This window comes from Enhydra lutris, unplaced genomic scaffold (genome assembly GCF_002288905.1).
Source record: "Enhydra lutris kenyoni isolate GAN:26980312 unplaced genomic scaffold, ASM228890v2 scaffoldscaffold2, whole genome shotgun sequence".
NCBI classification, from domain to species: Eukaryota; Metazoa; Chordata; class Mammalia; order Carnivora; family Mustelidae; genus Enhydra; species Enhydra lutris.
Genome location: NW_019154086.1, coordinates 10520083 through 10535525, shown reverse-complemented (window position 1 = coordinate 10535525; position 15443 = coordinate 10520083). Strand labels below are relative to the sequence as shown.

At 33.6% G+C, this 15443-nt stretch overlaps 1 protein-coding gene across 5 annotated transcripts in view; it reads left to right on the top strand.

The window, feature by feature from the left end:
- LOC111147481 (FMR1 autosomal homolog 1) overlaps positions 1 to 11721 on the top strand; it is a 59037-nt gene extending 47316 nt beyond the window's left edge. For 2 of the 5 annotated variants that reach the window (XM_022503513.1, XM_022503509.1), the window contains 4 exons: positions 3257 to 3460; positions 5204 to 5404; positions 9735 to 9826; positions 10622 to 11720. In XM_022503513.1, coding sequence (XP_022359221.1) covers positions 3257 to 3460; positions 5204 to 5404; positions 9735 to 9826; positions 10622 to 10792 — 668 coding nt within the window. In that variant the 3' untranslated portion in view covers positions 10793 to 11720. Of the gene's footprint in view, positions 1 to 3256; positions 3461 to 5203; positions 5405 to 6127; positions 6209 to 9734; positions 9827 to 10621 lie in introns of all 5 variants that reach the window. The other 3 variants (XM_022503511.1, XM_022503522.1, XM_022503529.1) reach the window with 3 other exon arrangements.
- Positions 11722 to 15443: the final 3722 nt, after the last annotated feature.

Here is a 15443-nt window from a genome sequence, read left to right as displayed (position 1 = left end):
CTTGAAATAACTATTGAATTTAAGTGAGCTTGAGAGAAAAACCATTTGAATTTGGTTATAGATCATCTCTTACCTACTTAATATCAGGATATTTAGGTGATAATATGTAAGTTGTATAAGAAACATTTGTTCAGGGGTGCCTGGGTGGCTCAGTGGGTTAAAGCCTCTGCCTTTGGCTCAGGTCATGATCCCAGGGTCCTGGGATCCAGCCCCAGGGGTCGGGCTCTCTGCTCAGCAGGGAGCCTGCTTCCTCCTCCCTCTGCCTGCCTCTCTGCCTACTTGTGATGTCTGTCAAATAAATAAAATCTTTAAAAAGAAACATTTGTTCATAGTGTCTCTGAAGTTGGTATTTTCCTTAGAGTGGGTGATGTTTTAAAGCTAATGGGCAACATTTTAAGACACAAAATAAGTCTTAAAATGAATGGATGACATGTTGAAGTTGATGAAATATAGTACTTAGCTATTAAGTTTAATGTACGTGAACATTGAAAAAGGATGTGAAGTGTCTTCAGGCGTGATTTTAGAAGTTTCAGAGAGGGGAAAATCTGATGTACAATTCTGGTAAAAACAGGTTTTATTTGTTGGAGTCATTAAAAATTGGATTAGTTTCATGAATCATTTTAGACCTGTTTTCTTTTTTCATTTTAGAGCTCTATTTTAAAAAAATTTTGGGTTCATGAACTTAATATTTTACAAAATTAAGAGATGGTTGTAGTGATTTCAGCAGTGTTTTGATGCTTTAACAAATCTCAAACTTAAAAGCTTAACATAAATTTTTTTATCTTACAGTTTTCTAGGTCAGAAGTCAAACATGAGTCTCAGTGGGCTAAATTTTTGTTTTTTAAAGATTTTATTTATTTGAGAGAGAGTGAAAGAGAGCACAAGATGGGAGAGGGTCAGAGGGGGAACCAGACTCCTTGCTGAGCAGGGAGCAGGATGTAGGATTTGATCCTGTGACTATGGGATCATCATCTGAGAGAAGGCAGTCACTTAACCAGTGGAGAGCCACCCAGGCACCCTCAGTTGTCTAAAATTGTCAGCAGGGCTGTGTGTCTTTCTTTGAGGTTCTAGAATAGAATCTGATCCTGTAACAGCTTCTAGAGACAACCTTCATTCCTTTCGCATGTGACGCCCTCCCTCTTGTCTTGTAAAGCCAGTGACTGCAGAGTTCTGCTCTCTCTTTGGTTCTCTGCAGCTGAGATTCATATGGTTAGTTTGGCCTCACCTGAATAATCCATGATAATTCCTCTACTTCAGTATCCTTAACCTTATCACATCTGCAAAGTCGTTTTGCCATTCCAGAAACATTTAAGCTTTTTAAAATATGGCTAAAGCAAGAACATTAGCCAGTTCATTAGCCCTTTTTGTTTTTGACTTTAGTATGTCTTATCTGTCGAAATCTATTTATGTTTTAGACCACTCCCCTAAGTATTTAGAATAATAGATTAAGGTTAAAGTTTAGCAAAAATTTCCTTGCTTGTGATAATGAGTTAAATTTTATGCTCTATTTCCGGAGAAAATAAAATAGGGACATTTGTAAAAATCTTAAAAATGAAATACTTATCTTCACATTTTGGTAATGTTTTCATGTACTTGTCAGTAAATTGAGAAATTCTTACACATTCCAAAAGGTGTATTCATGACTCTTGGAATGATAAATTGCCATTATTCTAACAAATCTTGACATCATTTAATACATTTTTTGTCATTTGGAGAGATAAATGTTTGGGAGATTCATTTTCTTTTGTGAGATCCTCAGTCCCAGACACTTGGGAATACTAGAAATTTGCTATATTTTTTTCCCTAAAATATAGTTCCAATGTATTAATCATTTTTATATAATTGAGTGGTTACATCCATATTTTTTAAAAAAGAATTACCTGTAAAGGAGAAAGGAAGTTGTTAGGCTCCTTCATTTGTTAAATTTTATTTTGGGTACCTTAATACTACTTTTGTACATTGGAAGAGTTCTTACGTTTTACTTTCATCATCAAGGGACTTGAGTTTAAATGTAGGGAACTTGTAGTTTATCATGGAATTACGTTTATTTGGGAGATAAAGGAACTTAAATCATGCAATAGATTCATTTCTCTCAAGAGAGATTTGTTATGCACATTGTTAGGTGTCTGGGGGCACTTAGAGGTCCACTGTTTTAAATACGGACCAAGTGAGTTGTAAATCCAAGTGGGTTGTAAATCCAAAGGGGGAAAAAATGGAAGACAACACATGACAACATTGCATGATAGACACACATTGCTTTTAAGGAAATAAAAGGAGAGAAGAGGTCTGTTTTCAGTTAAATTGGTCTGAAACTAGGAATTGAACTGGGCTTTGAAGGAGATAGATTTGGACATATACGATAAGAAGGGGTGGAAGTGGCATCCCAGAATTAAATATTAGATGTGGGAGTGAGTATTGCAGTGATTGAGTTATCTAAATCTGGCACTTTAATTGTGATATAATAGTAATGATGTTGCAGGCTTTTATAGAATATTTGCGTTGTTTAAATTTTTAAAAGGTCAGTATTAAAATAGGTCATTGAAACCTTAGAAATACTCTGTCAACCTTTAGAGTCATGATGAATTTTTCTTTTGTCAGGTTAAAGTTGTGTTCTCAGCATTCTTAAAATTTGTAATTTCACATAGTGTATTCTAATTTAAGCCACAGTTGCTCGTAAAACATAATTATTTTATGTACAGCCACTAAAAATACACTCTAAGTTTATAAGAGACCATCAGTTATAAGAAACATGGTGATTTGAGAGATGGTAAGAGTGAAAAATGTGCTTCCTAGAATCACTGAAATAATGGGGGAGCACAGTATAATTAAACTGTTGCTTTTTCTAAATACAATTAAATCTGCTTTTAAATATTGGGTAGCAGTTTTATTATACTAATTTGTTTTTAAAACAGAAATTGGCCAAATTTGTTTTACTATTTTCCCATACTAACTGCATTTGCATATTATATATGTAAAGTTTTGTGTGTTTTCTATAATACTGTATTGGCTCTGTTTCTGCACATCCAAACCAGTTTTTAATTTTCCACCAGTAGATTCTGTATTACTAATCCAGTATTAACATGTAATTGTTTCTTAGTAAATTTCAAACTCAGTTTTTATTTAGCTTTCTTTGAATCAGCCAATTAAGGTTATTAAAATAATGATTTGTAGGAAATAATTTTGGAAAATTTCACTCCTCTTTTTCCCTTTAAAAAAAAAAATTGGAATCTAATTGGCCTATGTTCTCTTTCCCAAGGTACAAACTCTGAGCTGTCTAACCCCTCTGAAACAGAATCTGAGCGTAAAGATGAGCTGAGTGATTGGTCATTGGCAGGAGAAGATGATCGGGAGAGCCGACATCAGCGTGACAGCAGGAGACGCCCAGGAGGAAGAGGGAGAAGTGTTTCAGGGGGTCGAGGTCGTGGTGGACCACGTGGTGGCAAATCCTCCATCAGTTCTGGTAGTTTTTTATATACTATGTCAGCATCCTTACTTTGTAAACAGTATAACTTTATACAAGCTAATTCATTTCCCAAGGCCACCCATTTTGGGAAGTGTCTTCTCGTTGAGGAAAGTCGTGGAGCATATGGCAAGATAAGGAGAAACTAGGGTGTTTCTTAGTGAAGGTTTAGCTAGAATATTCAGGTCAGAGAAATTTTGGTTGACTGATTCTCTCTTTTGATAGTCCAAGATTTCTTTCTCTAATTTTGGGGGGCTTATGTAATTAGAGTGTTTTTCTTCCCTAGAGTATTTGGGTTATATATTTGTTTGCCAGACCAACCCAGAAAATTCTAATGCACAGAAAGGTCTAAGTAACTTTACATACTTAATATTGAAAATTAACTTAGAGGAATTTTTGCTTTACTATGTACTATTTTGGGAACAGAGGAAAAATTGTGAAATTAAAAATTTTTTTTAACTGTTTGAGGAATTGAGCTGTCAAGGCTGTTTAGAAGACTGAAAACTGAGGTGCATAAGCAACTTTTTACTCATGTCTTTTTATAGGAGTTGAGAGAATGTTTTTCTTAGTATAATGGTTTAGAGGGGAGAATTGTCTTATATCAGATACAACCTTTACATATTTTTTTGTATACCACTTTAAGGAAACCACTCTTAATGTTATCACATATGCCCTATGAAAGTTTATATAATATTTTAAATGTTGTAGAACATACGTATATATAATTAAATGTACACCAGACTTGCTTACAAACTACAAAAAACTTGGAACAATCACAAAATTTTAGGGGCTTTTAAAAAGGTACTCTAGTTCCAGTGATATTCTTTAAGCCCTAAGTTTAGTTGATAGGCATTTAGGGAAATACTTTCTATATTTTACTACATTAATTGCTATTTCTGAGGTTTATAAAATTGTAGTATGCTGAATTTCACAATAAATGTACTTTACCTAGTGCTTATGATTAATGGATAAACTTAGTGTCTTTTGCAAAGATGCTAGCTTGCTAGCTGTTACCAAAGGAAACTTAGGAAAAATCGTGATTAGGTGAATTTCTTCTGTAATTTGATTGGTGGAGGCAATAAATGCACATAGGTAAGATGGGTATTTTTTTTCTTATGAATTATATCTTAAAACTTTCCCTTTTCCACCCTCACCCCACCTTACCCCACCTTCACTCTTTTGTTTCTGGAGATGGGAGTACTAGTCAACATTCATTTCTCTATTTTCTTATTACCAGTTAGAATTTGAACCTTTTTTTTTTTTTTTTTTAAAGTTTGCTTTTTTGTGTAGACTTGTTTTGATTGCTTTGGTTCATTAACATTGAACATAACATAACAAAGAAGCAGCGACATGTTGAACTCCATAAAGGAGACAAAGTTTAATATTTCTCTTCACTTTCATTTCTCTAGCCTCTGGGCAGGATTAGCTAAGAATGCAAATATCAAAAGTAGCATATAATAATACACTATTTCCTAATACATTTTCAAAACAAGTCCAAGAAATGGTAGGAAGCTGAGGGTATTTGTTCATCTTCTGCTTTAATTTTCATTGCCATTAAAGTTCTTCATATTTGTTATTTTCCAGGGAAAATAGTGATACAGAAAACATTTATTTGTATACAGAATATAGGGGGAGAATTGAAGTTTCTTTATCATTAATAGATACTGTTCAATATAGATCAAAACATTACTAATGACTGCAGCTCTCTTAAACAAATATTTCTTGCCTCTGACATGCATATAGTGCTCAAAGATCCAGACAGCAATCCATACAGCTTACTTGATAATACAGAATCTGATCAGACTGCAGACACTGATGCCAGCGAATCTCATCACAGTACTAACCGTCGTAGGCGGTCTCGTAGAAGAAGGACTGATGAAGATGCTGTTCTGATGGATGGGATGACTGAATCTGATACAGCTTCAGTTAATGAAAATGGGCTAGGTATGTAAGCACTTAGGGAAAAGATATATTATTGTATAATATCAATGTATGATGCTTTTTTCAAAAAAAAAAAAAACGTAATGCAATTTGCATATTGAATTTTTCTTAGTATTTACTTCAACAAAGATAGATAGCTTTGTGTCTGTCTGAAGTGTCTAGTTCTCAGATTTGTATAGCTAAATTGGAAATCAGAAGGGTTTATTAAAGTGCCCTTTGATGCTATTAACTCAGTATGGATATTCAAACTGCAAGGCACTTAATACTCTTATTATTCCTAAACCAAAATTGGGCTTTCAGCTTGCCTCTTTAAAATTTATTGTAAATGACACTAGTGAAGATATGTATAATGAGTAGACATTAACTTCCAAAGGGCTAAAATGTTAACTTTGCTTAAAAAAAAAAAAAAAAACAAAAAACAAAAAAAACCTGAATTGTATTGGAAAGGAAGACTTTATTCCTGAATGATGGTAATTGTTGACTTTGTTCAATTAAGAGTTTAAAACCCTCTTAATTTCCAGATGATAGTTCCATTTTTAATCTATTTGAAATGCTTAAAACTACAAAATTATTTTCCTGTCAGTAATGCATGTTCTTTTATCTTCCCTGTTTAATTAGAAAGTTCTCTTTCCCCATTCTTAAATCTTTAAAGGAAAGAATTTTTTTTTTGTTTTGTTTTGCTTTTGTTTTTGTCAGAATAGTTCATGGTAAACTTTGCAATTACAGATGATAGTGAAAAAAAACCCCAGCGACGCAATCGTAGCCGCAGGCGTCGTTTCAGGGGTCAGGCAGAAGATAGACAGCCAGGTAACTTGAGTGGACCTATTGACAACACCAGGTCACAAGCATGAAAAAAATGTCATGTGTCTGCTTTCTAAATATATTACACTTAACATGTACACATGTGTGCATATACATTGAAGATGTGCATTGCATAAATTGTTTTACTCAACTAATAAGACTACTTCTCTTAAGAAAATGCATTCTTCCTTCACTCCGTAAATGTTTTAGTAACCTGTCTAATTGAACTAATGTTGTGTCTTAATTTTTTTTTCACATGGAAATACTGTTGAGAAGACCATTATTTTGTCCACTTGGCAGATTCTGCATACTTGAGTTTGGGCCTGCCATCCCAGGGACTTTGTTGTAGATTGTGATTGAGGTTGATTGGCAAAACGGGGCAACTTTTGCATGGTGCCGCTTACTATATCTGAATTCAGCACCTCATTTTTGTGGGCATTGTAATACCCACAGTTTAAAAAAAAAGTATAAATGAGAAAAATACTTGAAAGTGTCTTTTTTCTAATAAGAGGAATGCATGTTATGTTTTGTTTGTTTATTGTAGTGTGATGCCTTTTCCCTTACACCTACTAACTATTCACATTAATAGTACTTATTTATTAGTTTTAGAATGTTTAAGTAGTCATAATTTTTCGTAACTTCAAAGAAACTTTGTTTGCTGTGTCTATATTATTTTGAACATTATTCCATTTCCTGTATACAGAGAATCACGTGTATATTCACAATGAAGAAATTGTGTGCACCAAAAATAAACCCCTTTTAAACTAATCAATTTCTGCATTCTTTCCAAAGCAAATTCTTGAATGTGTTTTCCCCAAATAAAGAATGTAAATTCAAGTATCTTTAATAAATTTTAAGTTTAGCGGTTGTAGAGACATTTGGGAAAACGGGTTTAAAGGTGTTCCCATTCTTGAAGAAAACTTCATGTTTTAAAGATAGTTGTAAATTTAAAAGGAATTAAATATTGTCAAAAATAGAAAGTTTCCAGAAAATGTTTCTTACTGTTTTTCCTTCTCTTCCCTCTCTCTATAGTGTTAGAAATAGCTTTGGATCAAGAGGTCATATTTACACTGTTTAAAGTAAAGTTGGCATGGCAGTGAATACTGCTGTACTTTATAAATAAGAAAATTCAGACTATTGTTTTGGGCTTAACATAGGGTAAAGAACAACATAATTTTGTTAACTAGGTGGATGGTGGTTTATTACCAAGTCAATGGACATAAAAAACATTGTGGTGTTAAGGAAGAGGCAGAGAGATTTCTGTGTGATATTAAGTGAAACTTGAGTAATTTGGAGTATCCAGTAATTTGATGATTTGTTCCATACTTATATTTATTCCTGTTTTACTCTGTTCTTGGAATTGCTGCTTCTCATGTTCAGAAATCCTTGTCTTGCTTGCCTGCCTTCCCTGTCCTTCCCCTAAAAGCCCCCTAAGATAGCATTGATGGAACAGGCACATCATTTTCTCCTTGCTCCTGTCAGTACTTCTAGAAAAGTAGCCTCATCTAAAAATATGAACATTCCCTTATATACACAATCATTTTATTTGTTCTCATTTGCTCAAAATTTTTTGTTGTCTTTAGTGTAAATTAAGCAGTGAATATTCCTTATTATACTTAGAAAGTGACTATATACACTTGTGTCCAATTGATTTACTTGGGCCCCTTAGGAAATTCAACAGTCCCGAATTTTGCTGCACAAATTGCTGTATTTTTTTTTCCTAGGAATTGTATTATATTAATCTTTAATGTCCTTTCAAGTGGCTTGTTCTTACAAGGACTGGCTGTAAACAGGCTTTGAGTCACCTTAGTTTGTTTTTGGTTGTACCTCCCTTTATGGCAGAGGGGTGCTGTAATTTTTTACCTTACCAGCTAAGTGCCTTTTAATTTAGTTGATAACCATATCAAAGTATATTATGCTGTGCGTGTACATAGTGGATGAAGGGTTCTAAGAATTGTCACATAATCAAATTTAGCAATAAATTTGTGCAGCATGGTTTCCAAGTAGCTGAGTTCTTCAGGTGTCACTGAGGGCTAAAATCTAGAGACAGAATTAATTCATTAAGGTGCTCCCCAAACTAGAAATCATTTCTAGGATGGTTTTGCTACCATGTATGTAGACATAATAATGAAATGGATTTGATAGTATTCCTCTTCCTAGGTTTGGAAACTATTACTAAATGTATTTGTAAATTAACAGTGGATTTATGTGAAGATTTTTATTTTAAAGCTCTAAATTACAATTTGGAAGAAAAGAGGCAGTTTTAGGCAGGACACATTTGGTGTTATTTCTTATAAATGATTTGTATTCTGAATTAAGTAGTTTCTTTGAAATTTAAGATTCATTGAGTAGCCTCAGAAAATTTTGGATCTTATAAAAAGTAGTATGTTAATTCGTGGTCACAAAAAATGAATTGTAAATACCATCCAGCTTCTTTATCAAAATGACTTATTTTCATATAATTTGAACCTGATGGACCATTTTTCCCCTAGTGACTTTTAATAAATACTTTAAAATTTACTTGAGTTTTCATTCTTTACATTAACTTGCTCTCATCCCGTAAATTAAAATAAACTATATTTCATATAATGAGAGATTTTCCTCCCCAGTCTCCGGTAGAATATAATTCTTTGAAAGAGAGCGATTATTTTGATATTTCTCCAAATTATGAATTCTAAATTGTAAGTCCTAAAGAGAAAGGATTGAGGTATAAAGTGAGGCCAGAGTACCTATAGAACAGAGATGTTGTACTTGGGTTGACAGAAGAGTGTTCGCTTGCTTAGTCTCACTATTGCCATCCATGTCCTTGCAAACACATATAACACGTCAGTCAGTCCCTTGAAAGATTGTCAAAGCAGGGAAGAGGTGGTTACTGAATTAATGGTGGCCCTTTTCCCACCAGGATCATTGTCCATGTTTTTAGGGTGGTGTTCTGCCATCTTCAGTTGGCTTGTAGTTTTTTATTTTAGATCATTCAGAATGGTTTCTACTATGGAATGTGAGAAAGGAACCATGAAATACCACACTTGGATATCTTACTTAGCCTTTAAAACAAAAAAGAAAAACAAAACAACCACTATATTTGAGTAAATCAGATCTGATGAAATTTTCAAATCGAAGTATATATATAGCACACCATGATTTGCACCAGATATGTCCCATTTTTTTTTCCCCCACTGAGAATTGCAAACACTGGGCTTAGAATGCTGCATTTCCTATTCCTGGTTGTGGATTTCTTATCAAACTTTATCCCACAACTGTAGAGTCAGTCAGAAGCAATGGCTGGATTTCTCTGAAAATAGACTTAAATCTAGGCTTCCTTGGATCTCCAGCTTGGAATTTTCTGTTGTCAGCACTAAATCACAGACATATTTTTCAAGTTTTGTTTTTGGTTGGAGGTGGTACCCAGCTTAAAATTTTGAAATTGGGTTACCTACCATCAGTTTATCTTAAAAGTAAAATTACTCTTTATCCATAAATAAACTTTAGAAATATTTTTCAACACCTGTAATTTTTTTCTCATCTTCAACAGTCACAGTTGCAGATTATATTTCTAGAGCTGAGTCTCAGAGCAGACAAAGAAACCTCCCAAGGGAAACTTTGGCTAAAAACAAGAAAGAAATGGTAAGGAGAATTTAACCTGTAGGTTTTTGTTGTTTTTGCTTTTTGGGTTTTTTTGTTTTGTTTTGTTTTGGTATGGTTTAGCTTTATTTTTACTTTTTAACTTACTGTGTGATCGATCACTTGTTTCCCCAACTAGACAAATAATATTTTATTTTATTACTATTATTTTTTTTTTTTTTGGACAAATAATACTTTAAAGACTACTCTTGATTTTGTTCTTGGCCTCAGGTAACTGAAGATATGCATGCTTGAGCCTGGAATACTTTTCATTTAAAATTCCAAATAGCATTTGTAAAATTCAGTCTACCCAAAGATATTGGGCATGGAGACTGTTGGCTTAATTTGGGGAGCAGTAGGCTATATATACCTCTTCTCAGTGATGGATGTAGACCTTTTAAGTTTCAATTCTTTAAATGCTTTAAGGGATTTGAAATGTAAATGAGTTTCAAAAAAAAAAAAAGGTGAGTAAAATAGGGTTTATTTGCTTAGGGTGTGTTAACTTTATGTCTTTTACATGGTGAGCTTTCCAGTGGTTAAAATTAGGTTCAAGTTTTCAGTAAACAAGTAGATTATTCTGTAATTTAGCACTGCCAGGTACTAGAGATAGAAGTTGAAAGACCAATAGAGGTGGAGTACATTGGTACATGCTTTGAAAATTTAACATTTTAATTCTTTGATCCAATTTGGTTATGAAACAAATTATTTATTAGCTAATTAATGTTTATATAGCTGTTTTCCTCCTCAGCTGTAGATTTCATTTATAAAGAAGTTGAAAAAGTTGTCTCCCTTTGGCAGGCAAAAGATGTGATTGAAGAGCATGGTCCTTCAGAAAAGGCAATAAATGGCCCAACTAGTGCTTCTGGCGATGAAATTTCTAAGCTACAGCGTACTCCAGGAGAAGAAAAGATTAATATCTTAAAAGAAGAAAACACTCAAGAAGCAGCAGTCCTGAATGGTGTTTCATAAACTGAAGAAGTTCCTAGTTTACAGTTCTTTTACATTACATTTTACAATAGTGCTTGTACAAGCTTGCCAAAGATAGAATATGGATCGCCAGTCTTTACATCGCACTTTCAGTTCCTCCATTTGGAATTCAGAAAGGGGAGGGATCCTGAAGATATCATATGTTAAACATACTTTGACACCTACTGTGTTATAAAATATATCATCAGATGTGCCTTGAGAATAGTATATGTAACATTAAAAAAAAAGTTGCTGGCTATAGGAAATGTTATTTTGTTTTCCAAATATGGCAGAGATGGGGGGAGGTGGGAGGGATGGGATCCCTAACGTAATATTCTTTATGAAAGCATTAGCTGCTTTTGTTACATTTTTAATAATATGCAACCACTTCTTCACCTGAGGAAAACTAGAATGAAATGCAGTCTAAAATATTTTGCACTGAATTGTAATTTCTCCATTAGTTTAGTCTGGAAACTGGTCTGTTTTAATGTGTTTTTTAAATGCTGTATGTGGAGGAAAATCTGCAGACCACTGGAATACATTTGTTAAATTCTCATCTGCAGGGACACTGGGTGTTATTGGCAGTGACTGTTCTACATTGAGGCTTTGTTTGGTTTATTTATTAAAGTGTACAGTATTTAAAAATCAAACATAGCTTTAGTTAAAACACTAAGCTGAATTAGTCATGTCCATTTCAGACATAACCTGAACTACTGAAAAGATCAATTTCCAGGAGGTTTATTCTGTATAAAAGTACATGTTAGTCTTCAGTAGAGAATCTTTTCCTTTTTTCTCTTTTTCTTTACTTTCTCTCTCTCTTTTTTTTTCTTTTTTTTTTTTTTTTTGATTTTGGTTGTTTGATGTGCAATATGTTTTTGTATGCAGGTAGTAAATAAACTTTGATCTTCCATTTGCTGATTTTTAACTTTCTACTTTTTATACCAAATGTAGCAAAGTAGTTGGAGCTATTAATATTCTAGAATAGTTGATTGCTTTTTAAAAAGCATTTACACTTGCTCATAAATAGTATTAAAATATTAATTGGTTAGTTAATCATTTTGTAATGCATCCTTTGAAATCTTAGCACTTAAAATTTAGTCTGTTAGAATAGATTGGCTTAGGGAATTGATCATACATTTGATACTAGTAAAGTCTTTATAATCTTATCAAAGGCAACTTTTGGAAGGCAGTTGGGTAAATCCAGAATTTAGTTTTGGCCTTTGATAATTTATTAAAATTTATTTTTATAAAATAATTATGGTGAGCAATTTTTAAATAGTAGACCATTAACTTGGTTTCTGATTCTCAAGTAATTTTGAAGGGTGTCATGTTAATGATTGTACTTTTTGTATGTATTTTAGCCACATGGCTTAATTTTAGGAAGATAAAGCCTTCACATAAAATGTGTTCAGAGTAACAATGATAAAATAATTATGCAGATATATGTGAGGTCATATCAGATATGGATTTACTGGAGGGTAAAGTAAATCCACATTTGGATTTATGGTGGAGGGTTTTTTTTCCCCCATAGAAATACATAGACCCCTGAGCAAGAAAGACAGTCCTTTCTGTCATTTGGTATTTGAAAAGTGTTTTTTATGTGCATAATCTTAGTTTGTTTTATACATAAAACTGTTGAGTGATTTTAATTTATAATGACTGAAAGACATTTCAAGGTACTGCTAAAAATGTATTTGCCAGGGCAGTGTCCATATAACCCCGACCTCAAATTTATTATCACTGAAGTTAAGATGTGATGGTATTAACATGCTTTTTCCTAAAACCCTAGTAACAGAATTTATAAGTAAGATGTGGTATGAATAGGGCAGTCGTTGAATTTTGAGTAGCAGTATCAAATAATTCTTATTCTGATTTTTAAAAACTTAACCCACAGACACCTTTTTTAAATCATTAAAGGTTAGAAGTACAATTGTTAGCCTTTTTTTCTTCTCTTCAGTAACAGTTATAGATAAATTATAAGGTATGAGAATTAATTCCCAAATTGATAAATACGGTATAAATAAAAAATGATTTCTTGTTTTCTTTCACGTAGAATAGATTTTACTAATATTCTTTCATAAAGATTGTTTCATTGAGAAAGTAAAGTAAAACCATCTCAGAAAATGGGCATCGTGCAAGCAGTTCTTGAGTAACCATATTCTAGGAAAGAAGTATCAAGATTTCATTATTTACAAGTGACTAAACCTCATGGCTTGTATATTGTAGAACCATAATAGGCTTGCCTTTTTTTCCCAAGAGAGCGGGAGGAGCAGAGAGAATGAGAATCTTAAGCAGGCTTCACAGGGCCAGCACAGAGCCTGATGCTTTGAGCTCATAACTTTGAGGTTATGTCTTGAGCCAAAGTCGAGTCGGATGCATAACTGTGAGCACCAGACACTCCCTATAACAGGCTTTTCGTGGGATAAATACAATATACTTTGATTTAGAAGTGAAAAGGCCCACTCCCTGAAGGTAGTAACCATTGTTGATTCAGGTAGCCTTCCAATTATTTTGAGGCGTGTATCTTTTTTGGCTACTACTACACCAGTTAAGTAAGATGTTGCTATGGGAAAACTTACTGGTAAGTTAGGACATGTTAAAAGACACTCAAGCAAAAAAAAATAATAAAAAATAAAGGTCTTGTGCAGCCCTCACGTTCAGTATACTTATGTGAAGTCACACACAGAAGTTTATTAAGATTACATGGGGGCAAAAATCTTTTCCTGAAACCTTGGGAAGCCTAGTATTTTTGTTTGGCATCACCTTTTTATTCATTTTTATAGATTTTATTTTTAATGTCTATACCCAATGTGTGACTCACTCTCAACCCTGAGATTGAGTCACATACCCTCCCAACTGAGATAGCCAGGTGCCCTGGAATCACCTTTTTAAAGCCTTAAGTGGGCTTAAGACTTTTGCAAAATGGTGTAAATGGGTTTTGTTGATAGCTCAGTCACTGTTGGTAAAATTATAGTAGGAGTATACCAGTTTTTAAGCAGTTGTGTATTTTAATGTGGAGTTGAGAAGCAGCACATCAAACTGGTGAGTTCATGAAAACCTAACAGGCATTACTTAGAACCAGGCTGAGGGAGGTCACTTGAATGATTTTGCAAAAAAAAAAAAAAAAAAAAAAAAAAGTACAGGTATATGTAAGTAATCTAAGAACAGATGACAGTAAGCTAGTGAGGAAGAGGCAAAGTAGCTGGTATTTTTTTGTATTCCAGGTCTCCATGTTAGCCATTCTTTTGTTGCTGGGATCCATCATCTTCATGCTAAGTCACAAGTGTTTGTAGGTATTGTTTTCTGTGAGTTGAATGTGTAACTTGAGAAAGGTCTCTGTAGAGTTGGCATATAAACTAAATGTTGCAGTTGGATTGGGAAATTGTACCATTTGTCTTCCCACAGATACGCCTTTTTTTGAGGTTGAAAGCAACCTAGTTTTCTCATAGGCTATGCCTACAATGAGCTTAGTTTATAAGGACAGATGAATGGACAACTAGCTATAATGAAGTAAGTCCTGTGTTGGATGACTATTGGGATGAGGGTAAAGCAGACTTTACACTTGGATTTTCTAGAAGGCCTCAAGGAACTTGAATTTGAACCGGATTTGTGTGTTTGACAAAATTCCAAAAGGCAAGAGATGTTTGGTGTGAAGCCTCACTCAGTTTCCTATCTCTGCTGTTACGGTTTGGATCCCCAGTACCTTTTAAAAGGATATCTGGTATAGTGAATTTGGTGATTCCGTTTTAAAACTTTTAGTTATTAGGAAGTGTTCTTGAATGGATAGTAGTTACAACCTTTGATAATATTGGGGTTTTATTTCAGGATTTGCAATAAAGTAACAGTCACAGTCTATATTAGTTAAACTTTGCCAAGTGGTAGTAATTTGAAGTTGCACTCAACTGTTGACTGAAAATAAGTCAGTTATGTTAAGCCATAGGAAATTGCCAGTAGTGGACCATTTTTGACCCACGAAAAGTGACAATTTCCTATGGCTCAACCTAAATACATTTTTAAGTATGATCATTTACTCTACAAATCCAAGCAAGAGCCTAATCATCCAGAAAATAAATCCCTTATTTCTCGATGAGGGATGTACATTCTTTAAGGAAATATATTTTGTAAGAAGGGTTTATTATTTTATCAGTGGATTGCTTTGGATTCAGAATCATCTGTACCTTCCATATTACTACTACAAGTACTCAAGGTATAAGCTATAATGCAAGCTATAATCTTTGTAAGAGGATTTCTACCAGTCCATTTGCCTTGCCTCTTTCTTCCTCTAATAATCTGAACATTGTAGATAAAGGTGTACAGAATTGGGAGTTTGTGTACCTAACCCAGACATTCCCAATGTTGTAGGCAATCTTAAGGACAGAAAAAAAGCAAAGGCAAGAATATTTTTCACTGACATTACCAGTCTTAAAGCCTCACTATTAAGTATACTAGTGAATAGCTTCTTAAATTTGTGTTTCAGTGATTGGTATGTTTTTCTTGGAATGAAATTAGAGATATTTTCCAAATGTCTTGTACCTCTTTTACTTGGACTGTCAAAAGTATTTTTTTTTTTTAAAAGAGAGTATTAGAGTAGTTTTTTGTAGATAAATGAATTTGTCTTGTTGCCTGGAGCTTTTGCCTCAGCCTGGTTGAGTTT